At 42.2% G+C, this 15,447-nt stretch overlaps 1 protein-coding gene across 1 annotated transcript in view; it reads right to left on the bottom strand.

Moving 5' to 3' along the window:
* Positions 1 to 5,683: 5,683 nt before the first annotated feature.
* The window catches only part of MYO16 (myosin XVI), a 641,507-nt gene continuing 631,743 nt past the window's right edge, over positions 5,684 to 15,447 (bottom strand). Inside the window, exon 38 of the mRNA XM_079902787.1 lies at positions 5,684 to 6,830. Coding sequence (XP_079758913.1) covers positions 6,603 to 6,830 — 228 coding nt within the window. The 3' untranslated portion in view covers positions 5,684 to 6,602. The remainder of the gene's footprint in view (positions 6,831 to 15,447) is intronic.

Below are 15,447 nucleotides of genomic sequence, written 5' to 3'. Positions count from 1 at the left end.
ATTGTAAATAGTGCTGTAATGAACATTGGGGTGCATGTGTCTTTTTGAATTATGGTTTTCTCTGGCTATATGCCCAGTAGTGCGATTGCTGGGTCATATGGTAATTCTATTTTTAGTTTTCTAAGGAACTGTTCTCCATAGTGGCTGTATCACTTTACATTCCCACCAACAGTGCAAGAGGGTTCCCTTTTCTCCACACCCTCTCCAGCATTTGTTGTTTGTAGATTTTCTGATGATGCCCATTCTAACTGGTGTGAGGTGATACCTCACTGTAGTTTTGATTTACATTTCTCTAATAATTAGTGATGAGACTTATTGAAGACTTATTGAAGAGACTGTCTTTTCTCCATTGTATATCCTTGCCTCCTTTGTCATAGATTAGTTGACCATAGGTGCGTGGCTTTATCTCTGGGCTTTCTATCCTGTTCTGTTGATCTATGTTTCTGTTTTTGTGCCAGTACCATATTGTCTTGATTACTGTAGCTTTGTCGTATAGTCTGAAGTCAGGGAGTCTAATTCCTCCAGCTCCATTTTTTTCCCTCAATACTGCTTTGGCTATTCGGGGTCTTTTGTGTCTCCATACAAATTTTAAGATTTTTTGTTCTAGTTCTGTAAAAAATGCCACTGGTAATTTGATAGGGATTGCACTGAATCTGTAGATTGCTTTGGGTAGTATAGTCATTTTCACAATATTGATTCTTCCAAGCCAAAAACATGGTATATCTCTCCATCTCTTTGTGTCATCTTTGAGTTCTTTCATCAGTGGCATATTGTTTTCTGAGTACAGGTCTTTTACTTCCCTAGGTAGGTTTATTTCTAAATAAATTGCAATGGTGAATGGGATTGTTTCCTTAATTTCTCTTTCTGAACTTTTGTTGTTAGTGTATAGGAATGCAAGAGATTTCTGTGCATTAATTTTGTATCCTGTAACTTTACCAAACTTGGACCTTTAATGAGGTTTTTCTTAGAGTCATTGTGAGCCACCTTTTGGCTTTTGGATGCTCTGGGCACTAAGCATTCCATCTTTGTAGGGTTTGCCTTTCACGAGGGGCTGGAAGGTGGACGTTCCTGGTGCCCAGTTACGCAGCTGTCACCTTGAGTTCCCTATTTCCCTGCCCTTGACAGCCTTCAGGAGTTGAGGTCATGACTATGTGGATTTCCTGTGGCTTCTCGTCTCTTCTGCTAGGCAACTTTTCTTGCTTTTTAAAATATGGAATGTTATCCCCTTATAACAGCTTCAGAGCCCAAGAGAATGACAACAGTTCTCTAAATGCAGAATTTTCTGAAGAATGCTTTCCCCTACAACACACATATATGTACAGCCTATCTATATAAAAAAGTATCCAAAATGCTTAATATTTTGCAGTATTAAGATTGATTATTTTATTCAACAATAATGTGGGTGTACCACAACAGGGAATTTGCTGGGTGAACCCGTTCTGATTATCGTATAAGACCTGGTTTGATGCAATTCAGCCTTAATAGAGCCCTCAAGATAGGTTCAGTAAGAAAACCACTCTTCACAATGTGACAGAATTTATACACTTTCAACCCATTGTTTTAGATCAGGGACCTCCAGCCTCTTTGTTTGCAGAAACCTTAAAAGATCAAAACCTCCAATTGAATTTGGTTTTATTCCATTTTTCTTTAGAGATTTGAACTTCCCCCTTTGGAATTTATCAATAGTTTCATTCTCTTTCATTTTCTTTAGACTTTAGAAACTAAGGGGTGACATCAGGAAAATGTCATCTGGGCCAGCTCTGGAGCCTTCTTTTGAAGCAACGCACGCTCCCTGGGGCTGTAGGAAAAGGCAAGCTAGCAGATATGCCAGGATGTCTGTCGATGACTAATTCAAAGGAAAGAGAAGACACATCTGATGCATTCCTATTATAAAACAAAAATTGAAATAAATGCATAGATTTATTCACCTTTGATATTTTCTTATGAGAAAGCATCAAGATTTTCTTCTGCCATTGTAATGATCTGGTAAATGACATAAAATTCAGGTTATATTGTGTTGTCAGATCATACAAAAATGGTATTTTAGGTATAGATTTTTTTTAAAAATCTGAAAAGTGATCTGAGAAATTAGAACAGTGATAGAGATGTATTATAGGCAAGCCAATAAGACTTACCCTTTGAAAAAGTCATCTTTAAAGTTTTACAAAGCATCCTGGATTTTAGAGAAACTTACTGAAACCACAATAATGGAACATCCCGGGGGTCCAGGGTACTTAGGTAAAGAGAAAAACTACAAAGGTAATTCTTCCAGGCTGTAACTCAGCATGCTACAACCCTTTGCTAGGTGGGTAACTTTGTAACTCATATGAGTAGAACATTGTAGAATTTGTTTGATAAAGTCATTGCTTAGGAATAAGATGTAAAGGAAGTACAACGGGGATAAAGAATATATTTTTCAGTTTTTTGAAAGCAGTGCTACTGTTTTGGGAAACCATGAACGTTGTGGAGTATGTACCATTGCACAATAAATAGAAATATTATGGCTTTCATCTCCATTACCTGGATTTTTATGTGAAGCTATAAGCAATTTGAAAAACGTAATGAAATTACATTGAACTTTTATTTGGAACACCGTGTTTGTTTGTTTTTCCAGCTTTGAATGTTTTTTATTGAGCACTTCCCAATGAGAATCAAAATAAAAATAAAACTTTTTAACTTCTAACTAAAGACATACATTTAAAAGTTGGGACAAAATTAGCAGTGCAGAGTAATAGCCAGGGGGTAAAATGTGTCCCATTGTAGAATGCTATTATGTAATAACTTCCATGTCCTTTACTGTGATAGGAGTTGAGTTTGATGTCTGGCTGAAAATGGACAGGAATAGAATTTTCCCCGATATGTATCCAACCTTCTAGACTATGGAATTCAGAATATACTTTTTGTCCAAGTTGTGTAATGTTTCTGTGTGAGGTTCATTTACAAATCTAAGATTTTAATTGGCTGTTGCTTTCATTGGGTAGCATAATTCTACTAAATTATATGCCACTATTTAAGAATACTAATGATATACTTTTCCACTGTGGAAAATGAATTTTAAATCATTTTAACCCACTATGAACATTTTTTTTTAATAAATTTATTTATTTATTTTTGGCTGCGTTGGGTCTTCGTTTCTGTGCGAGGGCTTTCTCTAGTTGCGACGAGCGGTGGCCACTCTACATCGCGGTGCGCGGGCCTCTCACTGTCGCGGCCTCTCTTGTTGCGGAGCACAGGCTCCAGACGCGCAGACTCAGCAGCTGTGGCGCACGGGCTTAGTTGCTCCACGGCATGTGGGATCTTCCCAGACCAGGGTTCGAACCCGTGTCCACTGCACTGGCAGGCAGATTCTCAACCACTGCGCCACCAGGGAAGCCCCACTATGAACATTTTGATAGTAGTTTTTACAGCCCTCTCATAAAGCATTTTTTTAAAGCAATAAGACTGGGCAGTGTCTTAACATAGGGTAATAATTCACACCACTTACATCGCTAAACATAAGGTCTCAGGCCTGATAATATATCATAATTCGTACCTTACGGTCTGATAGCAATTAAAGTACCATCTTTAAATATATTGCAAACATACACAATTGTTGAAATCTTGCTTATGTGGAATAACATTCCGTGCTTTATTACCCAGAATGGCACCCCTGTTCATTATCCTGACAATGTTGTAATCGTTAGAGAACCACTCTGAGAGCACCTTTAATATCCCCACAGACTTGGACTTTATCTCATATTATTTTGACTATTAATGTTGTGAATACTCTCCTGGCTATGAAATGCTTTGAGTCTGAGTTGATTTTTCCGTCATATAAGTGGAACAGGTACAATCAGCTGGTTGTAAGCTACTGACGAACACACACCGAAATCTCTCCACTGTGGGGAGCAGAAAGCAATGCGCAAGAGGCTGTACTTACTGAGTCAGGAGACTGTGTGTCAGAAAATCTTCAAGGGGTTTGGCCTTTAGCTCTGGAAGATGAACAACCTTAGATGAGACGAAGGGATTACTAGACAGACTAAATATTTACTCTTGCCTGATGCTTGAGCAGGTGATGGTCAGGGTCAGGTTATAACTACACAGGCCCCACACTGTGACCAGATTAACAGAACAGAGGGTGTGTCATGTGGACCCTATGTGCCTGGGTGGCTTGCTTCACGTACACCTTCCCTGCAATAGGCGTCCATCAGAGTTTCCCACAGCGGTGTACCCCCCAAAAGATCATTTAATGAAGCTTTTCAAGCTAGACTTCCATACAATAAGTATAAAATTTCTGTCTATCAAGTTAAAATGGCATGAGCTTTGGAGCCATAAAGATGAGGGTTTATATTCTGACAGCCTCCTTAAAGCTCTGAGCTTCAACTTCAGGGTCGGTACGCAGGAGATGAGAATTATCAGGAAGGCATATGTCAGTGTCAGGGTTGGAATACTACGTGCAAAGCAACTAAAACAGTCACAGCAAGTGCTCAATGCACATCCGGAACCAGTTCTCACAAGTCCAATGCCTGGACGGTTCACTTTTCATTCTGGTCTAAATAAAAACACCGTGCGTGTCAGCAGGAGAAACCCAGTTCCCACTTCTAACGCAGCCAAGGTCATGAAGTACCTACCGTGTGAAGGCTTGGCCACAGAAGCAGGTGTCTCAAGGGAATTGGTGTCGCGGTTACTTAGGGACTGGGGTTAGGAGGTTGGATGTCGGCGAGAGTGCAAAGAAGGAGCAGGCAGCGAGGCCGGGTGGCTGTCCACGCGGCCCCCCCTGAACTTGTTGGGTGACATCAGTCCTGTTGCCACTTAACCACGTGTCAACTACGTCTTTTAATTTTCTGCATTCTGACGCTTCCACATCTGTCCCTGGCTGAGGCTGAAGGAACTACCCCGCCCAGGGCTGGCCAAGTCCCAGAGATAGAAGACAACCCCGACCCTTCCAGAGCCCACAGCCCATCCACTGCCTTCATCCACCTCTCCCACTCCAGGCCACCATCCCCCCGCCAGGGGCCAGCAACCAGAGGACCAGGGGCAGCCTCTGTGCCCGAGAGGGGCTGAAACCATCCAAGCCCGTCAGTCCACACATGCACACCCGCCTCGCCCGTTCCTGCCCAGGAAACCCCAGGAAAAGCTCCAGCCCACCAGCTCCCCTGCTTCCTCTGCCTCTGGCCGCACCCAGGTGCTTCTCTGTGTGGCCCTCCCTGGCTCGGTGTGGGATCTGTGAGCGTCACACGCCATCTTCTCAACGGAAGTCCTCTCCTGATTTACTGGCCTATTAGTATTCCTAAATAATTGACATATTTTTCCTACAACTGACATAGGCCCACCTGGTAGTTATGTAGGAATAACCATAAAAATCTTTCTTTCAAAACAAACCGTAGATCCTAAAGTTTGCAAGATGCTGTGAGAAGAACACACGAACAGAGGTCTCCTCGCCCCTACTGATCTGATCCAGAAACGGAAGTGTTTGTGGAAAACAACAGTGGCACATAAATAACACCACAGAAGAACAGAGTTGTACCCTTTTATTGGCACAGTAACTTTGCCAAGGCTGGTATGAAAACAAAGTTCCAAGGAGCAAGACACCGTGGTCTGAGGCCAACAGAAGCACATGGATAAGCAAGGCGGGTGCATCACAGGAGGGTTGAGGACATAAAGTGGGTGAGACATGCAGTGGAGCTCAGAGAGGACAAGCGTCTTGTGGGGCAGCACCACGGCTCAGACCAGCAAATCTCAGCATGCTTATTGGTACTGCGTAGACCTTTGAATGGATACGCCCCCTGCACACCCCCAGCTATGAATCTGAAGCCATATGCATTTAAGGGGGTGCTGCATCGTTTCCTGTAACCTCTACTGAAGTCAGGGGATGAGATTTCTATAAAGAGCTCACAGTCCGTGTGCCTGGAAACACAGGGCACAGGAAGGAACCGTCTCCTGATCAGTGAATGAAACACAAGACATCGGACTCCGGCCGTACGTTTGCAGAGGTCGGAACGGTGAAGCTAAAACAGCAACACAGCCTCGGGATTTTTCGGTACTCTACATTAAAAAAAACAGGTATGTAGGAAAAGAAAAGTTCTAGAAATGATATTTTTAAAGTCTGTATTTTGAAGAAAGGGAGCACCACCCATTGCATAAAATTATAAAATACAATAACAAACAGGTAAATCATTAACAGGATTGTAATTCCAATAAAACGCAAACACCTACAAATAAAACCTAGGTCCTGGAGAGTGTATGAGAGTAAAATGACTGGAGGGCAAGATGCAAGTAGTCGGACCCTATAAAAACAACTCTGCGGTGTAGAGGTCCCCCTCCGCCATCATCCTCTCCCTGCTCAGCCACACTTTGTCCGGCCTTTCTCTCGCTACCTCGGGGTAGCACGGCCCTAGGACCACAGAGCCTGAAGATCAGAGTGCATCCCCGCAGAACGGATGAGAAAACACAGACACGCACACAGAGACACGCACACTCACACACTCAGGGAATCTCGTGTATTTAACTGGGCTGTCCTGTGCTTTTCGTGTAGATGCGGACAGAGCCCCTAGCATGTACCAGGGGCAGCCTCTGTCTGTGAACCTGGCATCTCCAGGCAGTGAGTCTGCAGTCGGGGCCCATCACAGGGTAGTGTCCCAGAACTTGGGGGGCGGCCTGCCGCAGGAACCCCCCTCGGGCTTCTTCAGGAGCGTGGGCTTCTTGCACGGAGGTGGCGGAGGTGCCCTGGGCTCCGCGTGGCGCAGGATCTGTGGCCAGTCTCCTCTCTCCTCGCAGAGTTTCCGCCTCCAGTCCAGGAGCTCCCGAAGGGCCACGCTCTCATTCTCGGACAGCCTCAGTTGATGGATTACCTGGGGGACGGAAGCAGGGGGTAAAAAGAGTAGCACCAAATACTGTGAATGAATGAGAAGTATAAGAGCAACACCTGGACGCCAAGGCTCTGATGGGGTGGGAAGAGAGCTTGGACATCCACTCTAGAACCTCCTGGCTCTGCTGCCCTGGGAAACGGCATCCAATGCAGGTCGGCTGTGAACTGCCGAATTAGAACGATGAATGGAACTTGGAAATCAGTTAGGGTAAGTACCCTGGGGAACAGGCGATGTACCTCCAGTGGTACAGGAAAGACTCACATGTCTGTTTGCCCTTTGCCCTCTCTGTTATATACATTCTTACGACATCTTGGACTTTTTCTTCATTGAATATAGGACGATTGTAATTCTGTCTATAATAGATGTTTCTGGATTTCTTCAGCTGCATCCCACTCCAGGATCCACCCCCCTGTCTACGCACAGTTACTAGTCAACACCTTTTAAGGTCATGTGACCCCAACTCTGACCATCATGCGTTAGCCCCAGGAGTCCACAGACATGGGAACTTCAGGGGTCTTTGCAGGAGGGCATCACCGCGTGCAAGTGTATTGGCTGCTCGGTCTGGCTTCCTTGGGGTCCCTGAGGGGAGGCAGAGCTTGCCCCCAGGGACAGCTAGGGCGTGTGGCAGGCTGCAGGCTGTGGGCTCTGCGCTCTGCCAGCAGACAGTCATCTGGAGCAGCTGCATGTGGCAGAAGCCAAATTGGCCGTCAGTTCCGTGGTGAGTGTGCTGGCTTCAGAAAATGAGATTCTGGACATCAGAACGGGACCACTGGGGGGAATTCAGAGGGAACGAGATGGCCTCAGGGCACCTACTACTTTGTTCCCACATAACTTCCATCCCTTCCATCAAGATAAATGGGAATAAAACAAAGCAGGGCATGGTGGTTGGCTTATGTGAGGAGAGTCACTTGAAAACAGCAAGGCCATCCGTGTTCCATACAATTCTAAAGCCAACACCTTCACCGGGACACCCAAGCCTCTTGTTTACCTGAGGAAGAAGATTTTAAAGCCTAGAATCACAGAAATGGGCTGACTGTCAAGAAACGATGTTAAAACACAGAAGCTGGGGGGTCAAACCCATACCTGAAGTGCATAACTGGATTTCTGGGCTGGTTATTAGCAAAAGGAGTTTCTCCCAATTGAAGCCTAGACAAACAGTGTGCAAAACAGGCCTGTGACCGTCCAATCCCCAAAGCAACCTCCAGGCACTGAGAGAAAGTGAGTGGCCAAAGCAGTATGCCCCCCCTTACAAGGGGGTTGCTCCCTAGTCTCCAGGACTGCACCGGAATGACCTGGAAGTCAGAATCCTCCTGCTGGGAGACTCTTGTGGAAGCCAGATTGCCTCTACTGTCAGGGAAGTGAGCCAGGAGAGCCGGGTGGAGGGTGTGCATAAAATTAGTTATTTAGTAGACACTTCAGAATGCTAAAGATGCGTCAGTACTTTTCTAAGCGCCTTACAAATATTAACTCACGCAATGCTCCCAAGAGCTCTACAAAGCGGAGCTAGCATCTGGCAGGTGAGGAAACTGAGGCACAGAGAGGTTAAATCATTTGCCCAAAGTCACACAGAAAATGGTGGAACCAGGCGGGCTGGTTCCAGAGTCCGTCTTCCTATTACCCCACAGTGCCTGTCATTTGCCCAACAGCCGGTGTCCAGGACCTGATATATGCCAAAGACCAGCGTCCCTATATCATCTTCCTCTTTACTTCTTTTTCTCATTGGGATTTGCGTGAAATCTGTGTGTTTCTTTCACTAACATCTCTTAGTTCCTCTGTTTTCTCCACCAGTGGATGCTGTGTTGAATCGCCTCAGGTAGAAAACATCATCAGTAGTGTTGGTTTACACACAATGCTTAGCGTGCAATTAGAAATTACTATACATGGGAAGAGACAAGGAAATCTACCCCAAATCAAAAGATAAAACAGATTCACAGATGATCCAGGTTTAGAGTTAGCAGATAAAGACTTTAAAAATCCTGTGATTAAATGTTTAAAAGAACAGAGAAAAAGATGGACAAATAAAAAAATAGAAGAGTAGACATAAACAGTAAAAGGAGTAGCAGAAGTACTGATAGAGGAGATATAAAGAAAATGGCAAAGCAATATTCAGAGATAAGTTTCCAAAACTTGTGAATGGCACCTACATACATATTAAGAAGTTTGGAAAAGGCACGATAAATACACTCCACCACCAACAATAAGAAAAGAAGGCAGATCATATTAAAAAGGCCAAAGGTCAATGACAAAAAGAAATGTTTTCAAAATCTACAAGAAAAAACGCAATACCTTCAAAGGAGCAACAATGAGAATGGAAGCTGACTCCTAAACAGAAATACTGGAAGCCAGCAAACAATGAATCACAAGTTAAAGTACTGAAAGGAAGTAATTCAACCTGTAGGATTCTAGACTCAAAAAAAAAAAAATCCCTTAAAAATGAAAGTGAAACAAAATGTTATTGGACAAACAAGAACGAGGAAGTTTGCTATCACAGGTCTTGACTATTTTTTTTAAGGTGAAGAAAATGATCGTAGATGGAAAAAAAAAAAAAGGAAATTTAAGAGAGGATTAAGGACACTGGAATTAAATCCATGGGTAAATACAAGTTATGCGTTTGGAAAACGTCTTATAGACTTTAAGTCATATGTAGAACAACGCGCCAACCCTAACTGCAAAAGTCAGGAGGCGTTACATGGCGTTCAGAGGGTCTGAGGTTCCAGCAGTATTAGGGAAATGACAGAAGTAATACAATTTAAGAGGAAAGAAATCAAGGCTTCATGCTTTATTCTCTAGGCACGTACAAAAAGAATAATGATAGAATGTGTCGTTAACAAATTATTATGAAATAATAAATTTCAATTCATCTAAAAGAAAGATGCAAGTATCTACATCTGTATCTATAAATGGAGGTCAATTCCGAACAAAACAGTGAAGCGTAAAAACGGAATCCAAGTCTCCACCCTGCAGTTGATGCTGCTCGTCTGCAGCCGGCTGGCATGTGCTGTATTTATTCTCATGCTGTCGTGACCACACGCTCTGTCCTCTTATCAAGCACAAAATACACCTATGCTATAGTTATCCTCAACCCTAAACTCTTTTCAGCAGCTTTTCATAATGACCAAAACTATACACTAGGTGTGACCCTCTGCTAAGACCTTCGTTAACAGGAAAGATTTAGAGATTGAGTCACTCCACAGAAGCAGCCCGATCTGCTGAGAGTGACTTTCAGCAGCTGCTGATCTGAATTAGGCTTGTGGGGAGCGATTTTGACATAAAATGTCCCAAATCCCCTGAGTCACGGCTTCGCTGAAAAAAAAAAAATGCTCTCTATCCTTTCAAAGCTTCTCGACGTTTACTAAAAATATCTGAATTCCCAAGCACATTATAAAAGGTGAAACTTATACACACAAAGCATTAGAAAGCACTTTCTTAATGAGGGTATTGATGTCCTGAATAATGTAGTGGGTACAGAACACCATCTTTGAATCCACCACCAAGAGCTCTCCAAGCTTCCTTGATAAGCAAAAATTTGACTGATGTTTGCAATAATCAAACTAATGCTCAGAATACACTCTCCTTTTGAGAGATCCCATGAAACTTTGTATTACAGAGATTAATAGGTATTGAGTAAACTCTAATAGGTATAGAAAGATAGTTGCTGGAATGGCAGAAATGAGATGCTAAAATATTAACACTATTGATCTCCATTTTAAAAAAACACAAAGAATCTTCACAGGTTATGCCTTAAATGAAGGTTAAAATTCTGTGTAAGGATATTTGATAGGTCACTACTTTCAACACAATGAAGTTCAAAGGGTAGTTTAAAAAATTGATCTGTGAGACAATAAACGGATCAGAAGATGAAGACAGGATGCCCTGACTAATGATGTTTAATCTGCTTTATTTAGGTTTATTAAATGTATCAGGTTATGAGGCACAAGAGTCATATCTGTCACAGGCAGTGAAAGAGTTTTACTATTTTAGAAGAGCGACCAAATACAACTATGAATGTTTTTTAAGTTGTGGTCAAGTAACAGGTGAGGAATAAAAAAGTATCTGCGATATTATCTAGCACGGTAAAAACATCTAAATCAGTGTTTTGTCATTCTTTAAATTTCATGTCCTATTTGTAGTAACAAAAACCATTACAGCTTCCCTTACCATTATTTGTTATTTCACAACAAGTTAAATATTATCATTAAAACGGCAATAATGATTTTGTAACACAAAATAGCTTTGGTATCGAAAGGGAACCATTTCTTTTCATAAAGAGAAGTGACTCTGGGGCTTAAGGATGCCGCTGGCAGTGTGGGTCTGGAGTCAGCTGGCTTCACCCAGGTCTCATTGATCCTGATTTATTCGGAGATTAAAGGATGTCTTATTGGTGTCTTTTAACTTAAGTCGTGCTCCCCATTGCTTTAAAAGATGTGTATCTACAGCCCATACCACCACTTCGGATAGTTACTTCCTTACTTATTTTCTTTTCTGGAATGTTGTATAGACCAGTGTTTGTACATGAAAACATTCTCTTTCAGAACCAGACGGCAAGAGCTGTAGTTGGGAAAGTAAGAAGTGTTCCACACCTAGGAACCTCTGGGCTCTACGTGGCGCTACCTCTGTGTGCCATGAAAATGACTGAACCCTGCTTTTAAAGGAATTTTTAGACATGCCAATGACGTCAGTGCCTTGACATGCTGCACGGGGCATGGAGATGGGGTAGGTCCACGAGCGGGAGGTTTTTTGAAAAATTATTTTTCACTGTTTACCTGGGGAAGGGGGCTGTATGGAGGAAGGTCTGGAGAGACTTCACAGAGGTGGTAGCTGTGATGTGAATTTTGAAAAACGAAATGGGCCCCGGGTAGAAAGGGGGAGAGAAGGCACTTCCACGGGGCTTGATGTAGACAAGCACCAGGAATGACACTGAACTTCATTCTCTAACAGGGAATCACACACCCACGGGGACTTTGATTCTGGTGTGAGCAGGGGTGGGATGGTTGACAAACCAGGACGCTCTAGCCAGGGCGCCCGGGCTGGGATCCTGAATCTGGCACCTAATGGTTGTGTGACCTTGAGCAAGCCCATCAGCCTCCTCACCTGTAAAGTGGGTGCACGGTGATCATCTACCTCAAAAGGACGGATCTGGGCTACTTAAGAGCGCCCTAAAAATGTAACGAGTGCTCTATAAATGTGGGCGATTATGATTGCGTCATGGTTAACTCTTTGACTTGAGAAAATCCCTAAACATTCTGAACTATGATTATCCTGATGACTCAATCAGATAATGTTAAAGGAAAGTACTTCTCACAATTTGTGGCCCTATGAAAATATACAGTAGTCTTTTCCTTCCTTAGTAACGAGAAGATTTCAAAATACTGAGCAACACACTAGACTGATAACATAACTAGGATTTATATATGATTTACAACTAAAGAAAGTTATGCAAGAAGAAGATCTAGACGTTTTTTGAATTTCAGAGTAAGATATAAAGGGCAATAGTGAGTAGTTTAAACAACAGTTAAATGTTTTGGAAACTGGGATTTGTATATGTATTTTCAGGGGTCCTCAAGTTCTTGGGACAGCCTAAAATTTTTTGCTTTTTTATTTGTATGTGCTTTGGATCACTTGACTACCTACTTTTTAAGCTAGAGCTCAGTGAGATTTAATTTTCTGACTTCGTATGTTATTTACAAGCAGATTGACACAGGTAATATTGTTTATATTGTTTCAGGTTAATGAGAAAAAGATAGATGGATTTGATATTCAAATAAGGCACTTTCCTCCAATAAAAAGCTAAGTGATTTGACATCGTAGGGTAGGCTGCCTAGCAGTTCAACTAGAAGTGATAGACTGGGATTAATCAAAGGTAAAAGATGGCAGATCCGTACCAAAGTTCATGCATTTGAGTCAGTACCAGATTCATATTTTCAACAGTAATTTCATCTAAAGAAAATCATACCTAACATAAATGTTGTGAATTTTAATGTTTTCTTGCTTTTGTAGGTTTTTGTTTCACTCAATTTGTAAATTGGCTTTGACTTTATAGCTGTAGTAAAAGCTAAAAGGATAAAGAGATTTTACAGTAATGACATGTGTATACACTTAATTAACATTATAGTGAAATAATTTAAGAAATGTTAAGAGTCAAGGATGAATTTTTATTATTTAAAAAGGGTCATATATATTATAATATGCAAGTGGGGGAAAAATGCTGATCTAAGTGGGTAGAATTCCCCGTGAGTAAAATTAGTCCCTGTTTGACAAGACTATGGGTGTCCTTTAGAGTCTAAAACTGGTAAATTAGTAAATTAATCTCTGCCCAGCACAGTGCATTCAATGCACTTACGTAGAGGGTCTGGATGGAGTCAGTGTATGAATGCCAAGATGCATGTTTGAGAAAAGGGACAAATGTCATCACAGTGTATCAGACTTGTGGTTTCACTTTTTTGTAAACTTGGGGGGCAATTGAGCACCACACCTCCATCAGTTCCTGGGAAGGGAAAGGAAGAGAGAGCCTTTGAGCAATGCCAGATGGACTGTGGATGAATTCTCAGACTTGAGATGTAATTCACATCTCACGGATTCAGATAAGACCCTTTCAAACACTGTAAAGCCCTGGGAATGTACTCAAAATGCTCTGCTGCTCCGAAATCACACAGGGTGTGAGGCGCCCCGGACTCATTAGTTACTCTGAATTCAGACCTGCCTACATGGGTTTGAATGGTTGGTGAGAGGGGTCATTGAAGAGCGTGGGACGGTCACCCTAGACTGCAGGGTGGCCAAACGATGCAATGCCTCGAGCCATCAAACAGGCTTATCCTATTCTACTATCTGAATGTGTGTCCCCCAGATTCACATGTTGGGGTCCTACACCCAAAGTGATGGTATTTGGAATAAGGCTTTTGGGAGGTGATTGGGTCATGAGGGTGGAGCCCTCATGAATGGGATTAGTGCTCTTATAAAAGAGACCTCACAGAGCTCCCTCACCCCTTCTGCCCTGTAAGGGCACAGCCAGAAGTCTGTGACCTGAGAAACAGACTTCACCCAACCACTCTGGCACCCTGATCTCAGACTTCCAGCCTCCAGAACTGTGAGAAATAGAATTCTGTTGTTTATAAGACACCCAGTCTGTGGCATTTTGTTACAGCAGCCAGAATGGACTAAGACATCTTATGCCCAGAATTATTATTTTTGGGTGTCATGGGGAAAATGGTACTGTTCTATAACAGGTGCAAAACTCAGGCTTCTAGAAAAGGACGCACACTATCTGTCAGCTTAAATGTCTTTGAAAACAAATGGTTTGGTGGAGGATCTAATAATACACTTGGAAATTATTCTGTGGTTTTTATTTGAAAATTTGACACCTGGAAGAGATCTGGAAACTTCAGAGCTTAGGGTCCACTTGGATTAAGTATTTCCTGGGAGCTGGGATAATGTGACTCTTCCAACACCACTGGAAAGCAACACCTGAGGCACTGCAGGTAGGCTGCACTTAAGGGGTGGTCAGCATTTTAAATTGACACCCTCCTGTCAGTTTAGACCCCCTAAAACGTGGCCTGGCTTGCATATATAGCCCCACTCTCTCCCTTCTGCCCTTATGGAAGGATCGAGCAAGGGAGAAGCTAAGGCATCCATGTTCAGTAAAGAGGCATGCCTCTCATCAGCCCATGTCAAGCTCCCAGAACATGTGAACAGACACACAGATGATCACAGTCTGAAGTCAATTCCCTATGGGCTAGGATCCTCGTCCTGGAACAAAATCCCTTCCTTTCAGCAGATTTTTAACAAGAAGATTCCTTCATTGAAATTAATCCTTAGAAAATAGTGTTACTTAAGACACCGGTGATTACGACCTGAACAACTCAGGATGGGGTTAAAAATAATGTGTGTTTTTTCCCCCTGTTATTGAGAAAAGTCTTGTTGATTTGGTATTTAAAAGACATGAATCTAGACTCCATCCTCTTCACCACCCCCCAACTCCAGGTTTGTGAACTCTTTTGTGTCTTCTAACGTCTAGGAGACGGCAATTAGACGTGAAGATAGAATTTGACTAAGTGACCTCTTGCAAGTTCTACATCCCTAAGTGGGACTTTTATAATCTGTGCACTTACCTTCAGGGGTTAAAAACCACAAAATCTCTCACAACCCAGAGGGAAGCACAACATTATGTAAAGGCTTAATGAGGTTTATTACATATATATCTACTTGCTAATTTTTAATGGTTTTCTATTGTGTCATTAACAGAGTCCTATGACATGAACTAATTAAAAAATGAGATACAAATTTTCTTCACTTCCTGTGGTTATGCATTTCTATGAATAATATTAATAAATGTAAATTAATAATTTGCTGCTGATTTTTACCTTAAGTCTTTCCCTTCTAGGATAAAAATAGTATTTGTTAAATAATTCATATGTAAAATCATGTTGCTGTTCATTTGTCACAGCATTGATTTTTCTATTGACTATTCACCCAAAGGTGAAAAGAGGCATTTACTGACATTTATGGAAATTAAAAGAAGACAGCCTCTTGGCTGACTGAATAGTGAATATCAGTGTTTCAAATGCAAATTCCATTTCCACTCATGCTAACAACATGTTGGAGG

This window comes from Stenella coeruleoalba (genome assembly GCF_951394435.1).
Source record: "Stenella coeruleoalba genome assembly, chromosome: 18".
In the NCBI taxonomy this organism is placed as follows: Eukaryota; Metazoa; Chordata; class Mammalia; order Artiodactyla; family Delphinidae; genus Stenella; species Stenella coeruleoalba.
Note: the sequence above shows the minus strand (reverse complement) of the source record. Positions and strands in the feature narration are given on the sequence as shown.